At 35.7% G+C, this 11,253-nt stretch overlaps 1 protein-coding gene across 1 annotated transcript; it reads right to left on the minus strand.

The window, feature by feature from the left end:
* Positions 1-1,365: 1,365 nt before the first annotated feature.
* phpt1 (phosphohistidine phosphatase 1) lies at positions 1,366-4,928 on the minus strand. Its single transcript, XM_015405218.1, has 3 exons — positions 4,551-4,928; positions 1,916-2,043; positions 1,366-1,823 (listed from the first exon to the last, which is right to left on the minus strand). The coding sequence occupies exons 1-3, from the start codon at positions 4,714-4,716 to the stop codon at positions 1,731-1,733; spliced, it is 387 nt and encodes a 128-aa protein (XP_015260704.1). The 5' UTR covers positions 4,717-4,928; the 3' UTR covers positions 1,366-1,730.
* Positions 4,929-11,253: the final 6,325 nt, after the last annotated feature.

Raw genomic sequence — 11,253 nt, forward strand, 5'->3', positions numbered from 1 at the left:
TCATTTTATTTAGTGTTGAGAAGATTTTGATTGTTAGCAGTTCTACTGTTTTATGGTGGTTGGCAAGCAACTTACTGATGTGAACTACTGGAAGCTGAGCTATCTCTATAGTTATGCTGCTATAGGTTTAGACTGCTGGAGGACATAGGGACCTGCATTTCATCATTCTGCTTCATTCTGTCTCTATTCTACCAATCTGCAGAATCTGTTAGTTTAATCTCTAACGTTCTGCTCTCGCTGCTTTTTCTCATAGTAGCTTTGCCTCGTCCGTTCCTGTTTGGCTGTGACACCATCCTGGAGAGAAATATCAGCTGTGCTGCTTCCATCAACACCTTTGTTTATAGATGTTTGAGATCAGCCTGTTTTCCAGTGTAGTCCTGTTTCTCTGACCGTGACTGAGTGGATGTGCTCTCTTCATCCTCTGACATGGGAGCTGGCTCAGAGCTCGTCTGCCTGGCTGTGTGTTTCCTGGATGTGGCGCCTTTTACAGCTGCTATTTGTGTCTTTGCTTCTGTCTCCTTGAACCCCAGTCGGCCTCAGCAGATGGCCGCTCACACTGAGCCTGGTTCTGCTGGAGGTTTCTTCCTGTTAAAAGGGAGTTTTTCCTCTCCACTGTCGCTACAAGCATGCTTAGTTTGAGGGATTGTATTTGAGTCAATGAGTCGATGCAATCAACTTGTTTTCCTTAGATAGAAAACTTTGAATCAATTTGACTGGATGATCAGGTTGAACTGTAAAGTGTTGAGATGACGTGTTGTGAATTGGCGCTATAGAAATAAATTAAATTGAAAATTGACTGTAAATAGCATAGGACTCGTCTGCTCATGCACTCTTTGTTATCAGAGAACCGAGCCTCAACTGAACCGCACAGAGCTCTACTGATGAACTAGTACCTGATTTAGCGCGGTTTGGTTGTGTTTGGCATGGTCCACTTCCCTTTACACTCAACAGTCATCTCGGTTAGCGTGCTCGGACCGCTCTCAGCATGGTTTCCAAAAGTTAGTGTAAATGTGGCTTATAGATTCTAATTATATGGGACAGTTTCTTTTTTCCAGGAACGGTTGGTAACACTAGATACAGGGCTCGTTTTCTTCCACATGTTTTACTAATTTAACATGTTAAACTGTCATAAAATCCTGATTTCCAACTTTTAAGGTGATTTTCTCAGTAAAATACAAACATTTCAGTGCAATTTTCCTGAACTGATAAACCTTTTTTAAATAATCAAAAAATACAAAGCAACAAAAAACAACATATAGTTGAGAAATTCAAAACAAACAAATTTTGTTAATCAGTTTATGGCCTTTAACATGAGTTATCAGGATTTCAAGTCTTTTCAATAAAAAGAAAAAAGCACAATATTTACAGTACTCTGCCAAACTGTTACGATTTCTTTTTTCCTATAACCTGGATTAATTCCATACTATATCAAACTGCTTAAGAAAAACTTTTTTTATTATAAGCTCAGCTGAAGGAGACTGAAAAATATTTTTTTAAACACTGCGATGGACATAGTCAGACACAAATTGATACTTGTGCACAAGTATGAGTTCTTGATGCAGCAAAGATGTAATGAAGGAAATAAAACCTTTTATTTCCTAACATCTCATTCTCAGAGTCACTCTTGGTTTTGCAGTAGATTTAGAAGGTTTTCCTTCACGCCAAATGGCAGACTGGCGGCTATGAGGGTGCAGAACATTGAGCACGCTTCAGTCCATCTGCTGCTTAGCTTAGTAGCCTTCATTATCCCAGGTCACCTCATAGTCTGGGTATTGATCCTTCAGTTTCTCTGTGGTCACCGCATGGTTTGCTCTTCCAAATCCCTGTGAATCAAGTAATAAAATAACAGTGAATAAAAATCCTAAAAAAAAAAGCAATGACAATTGGAAGATATATTCCAGGGTTTTTTTCTTACAATTGAGTAACCGTACACATGGATCTTCTTGGCACCTGGATCATGTTTTATCCTGCCTCCTCCGACACACTCGCAGTCCAGTATTCCACCTTTTTCCAGCTCCTCTGAAACCTTGTCGTAGATATCAGCTGTAATAAGTCAGAGAGTGCACTTTATCAGCAGCCACTTCTCATGTCTACAAATGCAACAAGTAGAAAATGGGGCGGATCATTTCAAATATTGTGTGTAAACTGAACAATGTCACTGAAGGAGCAATGAGCAGAATCAATAACTTAGTGGGAATGTGCAGGCGTTTTAAAAATCCAGTTTAGCAGCTTTATTAAGCATGGTAAGAAATGTTATGCTAGTAATGGTGTTCATAAAAAAATGACAACATATGTTTATATAATATTTCTATAGGGTCCAATGTAGTTTTGCTTCCAAGAAGTGATGTTATGAGATAAGCAGAGGCTTTGAGGCGTGTCTCGAGTAATGGAGGTGGCCTTTCCCCGAAGCGCGTGTCGAGGCGTGATTAATTTATAGAGGAGGGGCCACAATTGATGATGTCCGAGGCCTCACTACCGCGAAACCTCGTGACCGCTTCGAGAATGGTTCAGGAAGCTCAAGAATTTTAACAGACATTTAAACAGCCTCAGGATTCAGTCAAGATGCGGGAGATTGGAGGAGAGCTGCTGTCAGTATGATAGAGTTTGGATAGAGTCTAAGAATAGATTGGTTGTTTTTCCAACCAATCTAGTTGTTAATAACTAATTTGGTGAGAATAAACATTGTAACGATCAAAATCTGAGCAAGCCACCAGACACAGTAAGTGTTAACACGTCAGTCTTAAGTAGTATTTTCTCCGTTCTATGATCAACCATCATCTGTGTCATCTATAGTGTCATCTATAAGACACAGGTTCTCACCCTAGAGGTTGGTGGTTCAAAATCTGCCTTTCGCTTTTAAAAGTTGCGATTAAACTTAATTATTTTGGCAAATGAGACTAATTTGCATTGGTTTGCCCTAGAAAAAATATAGATTGGGTAAAAACGCTGCCAAATTAAATTCGGTTTAGCCAAAAGATTGGTTGGACACAACTTCCGATTGAATAAAACCAAAAAATGTGGAAAAACTATTATGTTTGAATAAAAATGACTAGCAACTTTCATTTTGCTCATCATTGCCCAATTTGCACAAACACTTTCACTGTCTGCTTGAGTTTATTTCACTAAAATGGCAGAAAAACTGCGTTTTTTGTTATAAGAAATTTTACACACAAAAAAAATTACAAAATATTTTACTATAAACACAAAATTTTAACAATTTCAAATGAACTTAAAAGGGTGGAAAAAAAGAAAAACGTTTGCAAAAAAATCCCAGATTTTATCACTAACTGTAGTTCTGCTTTACACCAGTAGGTGGTGACATGTTCACATGGAGCCTCATGAACAGTGGGGATCGTTGAAGCAAATTGGCCAAACGGTTCAATGCCTCATGAGGCTTCATCTCAACATCACTACTTCCAAGGATTTTAATATATGTAGGGCGTGATTCATTTAGATGATGTCTGAAGCCAAAGTTAAAGAGATCTAAAAAATATAAATTTTTTATTTCTTTTTTTTTCTATTCTGCGGGTTAGTCTTGTTTCCTGTTTCCTTGTTTAACTCCTTTAAAGTTGTTGGTGGTAATGCACTTTAACTAGTTTGCCAACCACCAAAAAACCTCACAAGAAGGCATCTAAACAGCCTCAGTATTCAGTCAAGATGAGGGAGTTTGTAGGAGAGTTTCTGTCATTTGGATATAAATTCTAAAAATAGATTGGTTCTACTTGGTTTAAATTATTTTGGTCAGATTAAACAATGTAATGATCAAAATCTGAGCCAGCCACCAGTCACAGTTGTAACATTAATGTTAATTAGATTTGTTTTCTGATAAGCAGTTACCATTGCTGGTGGTGTCAGCTGTAAGACATGGATTTCCACTGCTAAGGTTGTTAGACTTTTGAAAGATGCAATAACACTTAACAAGTATTTTGTCTTATGTGACTAATTTGTATTGGTTTGCCTTAATACAAATATATATTAGATTAAAAACACTGCCCAATTAGATTGGTTGGTTTAGCCAAAAGATTGGTTGAACACAAAACTTCCAACCTGATTAAAACAAAAAATTGTAAAAACTATTATGTTTAAATAAAAATGACTAATACCTTTCATTTTGCTCATCATTGCTCAATTTGCAGATACATTTTCTCTGTCTGCTTGAGGTTACTTTACTAAAATGGCAGAAAAGCGGTGCAGACATTTTACACTAAAAACAAAACGTACAAAATACTTTATCAAACAGACCAATCATTAATAGTTTCAAAGGAACTTAAATAGGAGGGGGAAAAAAGCAAGAAAAACAATTTATAAAAAACTATTACAGATTACTAACTGTAGTTCTGCCCTCCACCAGTAGGTGGTGACATATTCACATGGAGCCTCATGAACTGTGGGGATCGTTGAAGCCAAACGGTTCCATGCCTCATGAGGATTTATCTCACTATTATTAATAAAATATCCATGTACCAATACGTAGTAATTACATAAAATCAGGTGGAGCACAACATAAAACCCTAGCAGTGCCTCCTGTTTTAGGAGTTTCAATGACTCACCGTGATACTCAGCCCAGGCGTATCCTCGGACTATATCTATCTCCGCGTCGTCTCCCTCCTCTCGGCTATGAACCCGGATCAGCACATATTTAAAAACCCCAGAGGGGTCGATGTCTACCCGCGGAATGTTGGCCATGAGAGCCGCCGCTTTGGTCTGGGAGCACATCTCAAAACTCTCTAGCAAACCGAGCAACAAAGCGAGCAGCAGACCGAAAGCTCGGAACTTCTCATCAATCTCCAGCTCCTCTAAAAAAATTCTCCAGCAGGCTGGTGTGATTTTAATTTTAGTTGGACAGTTAAAAGTTAAAAATTACGACAATTACAGCTGTATCTCTTTTCAAGCCTGTACCGCCGCCGCCATGATGCTGTAGCGACAACACTTGCTTTTCCGGTTTAAAATTTCAAAGTTAAATAATGTTGAAAACTGTAAGTGTGAAGGGAGTGATTGAAAATCCACAGTCACGCTGTTATCAATCTAATACATTTAAAAATGATAATAGATTAATTTTTTTAAGTCAAAGCAAATTAAATATATTTTTTTGTCTTATTCAACTTTTATTCTGAAGGCTATACGTCCGGTACCCTCCACTAGCATTAGTTTTCGTCCGCCAGAAACAATGCGTCAAAATGTCCGCCATATTGTAAGTGGCATTCTCGCCAGGAAAGCAGTACATTCTGCAAAAGACTGCAAATTATTTTAACTATGTGTCAGTTATTTAAAATGAATTTATAAATTGGCCAGGTTGTTATAGCGTTTTCTTGTTTTGATAAACACTGTGTTGATTGTTTTGATATAACGGTATTTTTTTTTTTTTTTTACCTCACAGGGTGCTGTACCAATTCAAGGTAGTTCATACCTTTATATGCAAAAACAAAATCGTTCCCCCAGTGAAAGCAGTGAGGAATGTTTGTTTACTTCTTTAAATAAAATACATATATTCATTTAAGGCCCAAATAATGTTATAGTTACTACATAAATTCTGTATTTATTTCCAGTTTTAATACATTAATGGCAAATCTAAATAATTGTTTATTAAATTGTTTATGTGTTGTACTGGGGCACTTGTCACCCTCCATAGAGATAGAGGACCCCAAAACCAAATATCCCTTGAGGCCCCAAGGGGAACTGTGCCACCCCTGGTTCAGGGTTAAAGCCTAGGCTACATTCATGATTCAAAATAATTAAACACCAACAAACATTTATGTGATCTATTTGCAGACTTATAACATTTCACATACTCCAGTCATGATCTGAGACTATAAAAAAGAAAAGACAGGTATGGTAAACGTTTACATTTTATTCAACACAAATTCTGCCATAGTTTTGGTTAAAATTACCTAATTAATCCAAACATTAATATTTTGAATTGTGCTTAGTTTACAAGATACGGATCAGTGTGCAAGTATCACATTAGCTCTAGAGATTCACCAATCAGCTGCTTTTATTGGCCAATAGGGATTTTGCTGTCCTTACAGTGGAGTTTCTCAGGACACAAACAAATTCATCCAGTTTATTTTGATTAACAACTCAATGTTTTCTGACAAGTTTTACAATATTCTCTTTATTAATGTATCAAAGCATACATGCTTAAAACTGTTCAGTACCGGAAAGGAGCTCATGTTTAGTGATTAATTAACAGACCTAAAGAAAGTGAAAGATTGTTTCAGGTTTGTTAAATTTAAGAAACTTTGACCTGCTAATCAAATACTTACTGTCACTTTGTAATTGACAGATGGACCCTTATTTATATTTGTGTAAAACACCAAATAGCACACAAAATTTAATACATCCATTAAAACCTTTAGACAAAAAAACAAACAAGAAAACAACAAAAAAACGTAACATTATATATATTTTTTTAAATGACTTGAACAAAGGAATGAAATATCTCCCACACATTGGATAAATTAGCAACTTAATCAAAGAAAGAATTTGTGGTACCGTTTTTCTGGGTGTAAAGTGTAGAAACAAGCCTCAGAATTTTTCTGTTCTGTTTGCAGTTATCTGCTGGAGTCCATCACTGATTCAATGAAACACCTTCATTCAGTAACAGCTTCCACTCTAAAGAACGCTGCAGCCATTGCAACCTGGAGGTATTTAAAAATGTTGTTCCCACAAATGATAAAAAAAAATTAGATTTCTGATTTTGGAACTGGTTATTGCTAGCCTGAAATGTACATGTTTTAATGTGTTTTTTTTACCTTGAAATCATGCCCAATTAATACATTCTTTATTTTTTTTTTTTTACATACTTGACCAATAAAGTTAAAATTAAAAGTTTGTTGACATTCAAGCTGTGAATTGCTGGCATTATAGATTTTAAAGAGTCATTTGCTATATTGATATAGTTGGAGTTATATTTTCGCAATGTATTGTACAAATCTATGTTTTATCCTATTTTGCCACAACTGTAACACATTTATTTCACCACTCGCTATGTGTCGCTTAATTTCCTATTTAGTTTTGTCTGTTTTTGTCTGCAAATTTTCATTGAGGAACTCATTTGTGTGTCTGATTCATCACACAAGATTTTTCACACGTTAATTCTTTGTGTAAAAGAAGTCACTCTTGCTCTTACTTCTCAGCTTTATACCTCATCTCTTCAGCTTCTTATTTGTAAAGTAAACATTTTAGCACATCACTATTCTCTTAATCTTTTCCATTGAATTTATATAAAAAACAAACAAAAAAACTTTGAGTTCTCTATTACCGCATATACTTTAAATGCTAGTTTATTATATAGTGGCCAACTGGTCCAGATATTGTGCAAATACATTATTTCAAGCTTCACACAGTAAAGTCAAGCAGTCTTGTAAACAAAACTGAGACTAGCAAACACAAAACTGCACTAACTAATAAAATGCATATGTTGGCAACAGTCAAACAATTTGAGTCGCCGAGCGGCTGATTAGAGGAATCCTTGTCGCTGTCCAAAATTTCAGGCCAAGGTGCAGTTCAGATCCTTTTTTTTTATTGATCTTCAAAACATGCAGTGCAGCATACAAAAAAAAAACGAATCCACAGGTTGGAGCCGTGACCAAGGGTAAAGGAGAACAAAAAAAAATCTAAAGCTTTAAGCGGTCAGCAAAAAGTAGACATCCATCGTCACCCACTCACTGAAACTCACCAGGTGAGCAAAACGGGTGATCTTACAAATCATTGCTGACACCACAAGATCAAAACTATGCCTATCCACTGCAGCATACAAGGAAAAAATGCTGTAAAGGAGAAAAGCTGGAATCACAAAAAACAGCAAAGTGGAAAAATGCTGCAAACACAAAACCAGCTACAAATACGTAAATGAAGCTAAGGTGCAAAGCATGTGCAAAGGAAAAATGCTGAATGAAGCAAAACATCTGCAAGATAAAAAAGCGCTTAATGACAGTTTTGCCTTAACAATGTCCTCTTAAGTCCCTGGGGTGGTGATCTAAGTCTTTATGAGATGATTAAGAGGTCTGTCATCTCACCCTGTCTATGGCCAGAAAACCACAGTGGCACCTTTCTGTGCCAGCAACCTGGGAGTGGTTTAGTGGCTCTGCTTGTGTTCTCAGGGTTAAGCAAACAGTTTTGCACGCAGAAGACCACTGGCATGACCACACACCCCTCACTATGGCAAGCCTTTTTCACATGAATTCGGTTTCGTCTGACCATCCACCATTGCGTTCCAGATATCTTAAAATACATTTTGACTAGACAAAACCACATTTTGACTATCCGGAATGGTAATTTAAGTTATCTGTATTTACATTCTGATTACGAAGAATAATAATTCAAGATATCTTAAATTACAATTACAATTCCTTTCAAGATATCTCAAATTTCGACACCGGATTTGTCATTTAAAACATCACACGCTGATTTAACTTTTCCTCCTTTGGATTAAACTGACAGTAAGGAATTTTTCTTAGGAATAATCCTCCTGGAAGCCCATTAAAAAGATCATTACACATTTTGACTAGTCAGAATGTCAATTTAAGATATCTTTAATGGAAAAGCTAAATAATTCAAGATATCTTAAATTCACTTCGAGATATCTTAAAAGGAATTTCGAATAGTCAAAATTACAATTCAAGATATCTTCAAATTTGTTTTGTCTAGTCATCATTTGCTTTTAAGATATCTATAATTTAGTTTTCACTAGTCAAAACTGCATATCTCCTATCCTAGAATACATTTAATATATCTTGAATTATGTTGGCATTTGAGATATCTTTAATTAGAATTATGACTAGTCAAAACTAAAATTGAGATATCTTGAAATTACTTTAGGACTAGTCGTAATTTAATCGTAGATATCTGAAATGTGTATTTCAGATAGTCAGTAATTCCTTCTAGATATATTAAATTGTCGTCTGCATACAAGTTAATGGTAAATCTGACGTCATTTCAATTAGTCAGAATGTAATTAGCGATATCTTAAATCGCTAAAACGTCTAGTCATAAAACAATTTGAGATATCTTGAATGTAAAGGTGTTATAACCGATTTTATGTTTAAATGGCTTGCCACACCCTCACTGTGTTTATCACAGGTGACCATAGAAGACAGGGCTTAATAACAGTCAAAATGGGCAAGAAATTTACCTCATAGTGAAACCTCAAACAAAAACAGGGACTCAAAACTGACGCAGACATGACCATGTTGTTATTGGACTTGTAAGTACCGTAGTAATTGATTTTTAGGGTGCCAATATAAAACAAAGAGACGCTAAATCATCTATGATAGCAAACACAAACTGTTTACTCTATAGCCAGACGTATCTTTCACTGACTTGTGTAACAATTTGCAGCACATAAGCTACTACAGCAAGCAAAAACGGACTCAGTCCTGCTTTAAGAAAAGCTGCAACTAACTCTGCATAATGGAAGTCCTCCAGGCCACTATGGGGAAATGATCTTCAACTTACATGGGACCAGACCCTTAGTAAGGGCATAACCTGGATTCTAGGGATGATGTGTTAAAAAAAGCATTCAAAGGAAAACTTCCATTTTCTTTATGGACTACATCCCATTTATATTTTTGCAAAAGATCTTGTCCGTAGACAATAATTTGCAGAAATGTCTAAGATCTGGATAAGAGTTGATGACTGTCTCCCCCTACTGGTCTGGAGCACTTCTGTTATGCCCGCATTTGCAGCTTTTCTTAACCTGTACTTGCTTTTTTTACTTCCAGCTTTTTTGTTTTGCGTGTATTTTATCTTACCATCGTAAATGTATTTGCAGGAGGTTTTGTGTTTGCAGGGCGTGTCCACTTGCTGTTTTCTGTAATCGCAGCCTTTCTGCTGTACATCATTTTTTCTTTTTTGTGTTTGTTTAATTTTTGTGCTTACTAATCTCATCTCCATTTTCTCGTTTGGTAGACTAACTTTTTGAGTTTGCTTGACAACTTTTTGAATTTTCTGTGAAATTAAGTATTTAAATGACATTTGCATCCTTCAGCCACCATAATAAAAGGGCAGGTCCAGTCATGGTGCTCTAAGGTCCAGCCAGACTTTTTCTCTATGTCTGTTGATCTAATCATAAATACCAATGAGATGAAAGCTTTTTTTTTTTTTTTTTTACTCAGTCCAAGTTATAGAGAAATCCAAGTCTGGAATAAGATCTTTTATTTTGAAGACATGACTGCAACCCAAGTTTGAGTCACCATCTGTTGTGGGTATCAAACATGATCATTCCTTGTCTCTAAAAAAAGACTGAAATATTTTAATTAAGTCATTTTATTATATTAATATTTAACCTCTGTTTTATATGCAGCATGATTTCATTTTGTTTTTATTCTTTAATCTTAACTTTTCATTATTTCTCATTTTCTGTTGTTTTAAAATGTATTTAAAAATTATGTGCAGGGCTTTAAACAAGCTGTATTTAACATTTCTACATTATTAAATGTACCTACTTCTAATTCAGCACTAACCTTTAAAAGTTTTTAATAATTTAGTCCCTTTCCTTCTTTTGACAGATCATTATTTTAGTTTTCTGACATTGATCATTAAGTTTTTATAAACTCTACATATAAATAGGTTTTAGAAACAGGTTCAAAGTTTCATAATAATAGAAATCGGAATGTTAAAATTGTGGATTATTTCTATTTTAACGTTCACTCCTACCCAATTATATTTGGGAAAATTTGCATGTCAACATGCCTTTTATGGCCTTCTGTGAGCCTCTTTCATGATTCTGGCTGGATTTTCAAGCGATCATTCAAACCAGCTGTTTGACACAGATCAAGCTTTCAAGAACTGGCTACTTGTTTCAACAGCTTTAGTCATTTTACAAGCTTAAAATGTCAAAAAAAAAAAAGTGAAATTGTATTTTGAATAAAAAACAACTGGGTTACAGTTTTAACTATCCAGTCCAAAGAACCATTGAGGTTTAAACCTGTTTGAACAGAGAAAGTCCAGCCTTAGCAGCATCAAGGCCCAAATTAGGCCAGTTTTATATCAACATAAACTGAGAGGATGGCAAAAAAAGCAGCTCATGGACATGATGAAGCTTACCTATAATGGTCTGATCAAAGATTAAGCTGTTTGACCAAATAGAAATGCCTGTTTAAGTACCCAAATGCTGCCAAGCAGGCAGACTGAAGCCAAAGTCTAATGCAAAATAGATATTTAATCTCTTGTCCTGGACTAATCTATACAAATTAGACAAACAGGAGAGCTTGGAGGCAGCAGCAAGGGCAAGAGCTGCTGGAAGTCATGAAC

This window comes from Cyprinodon variegatus, unplaced genomic scaffold (genome assembly GCF_000732505.1).
Source record: "Cyprinodon variegatus isolate N-32 unplaced genomic scaffold, C_variegatus-1.0 Scaffold2065, whole genome shotgun sequence".
Lineage (NCBI taxonomy): Eukaryota > Metazoa > Chordata > Actinopteri > Cyprinodontiformes > Cyprinodontidae > Cyprinodon > Cyprinodon variegatus.

What these genes read in the sequence shown, in the direction of transcription:
- phpt1 (XM_015405218.1), bottom strand. Translation starts at nt 4,716, where the DNA reads ATGTGCTCCCAGACCAAAGCGGCGGCTCTCATGGCCAACATTCCGCGG. An exon ending in CGCCTGGGCTGAGTATCACG is followed by an intron (nt 2,044 to 4,550) that starts GTGAGTCATTGA and finishes GACTTATTACAG; the next exon opens with CTGATATCTACGACAAGGTT. An exon ending in ATGTGTACGGTTACTCAATT is followed by an intron (nt 1,824 to 1,915) that starts GTAAGAAAAAAA and finishes CTTGATTCACAG; the next exon opens with GGATTTGGAAGAGCAAACCA.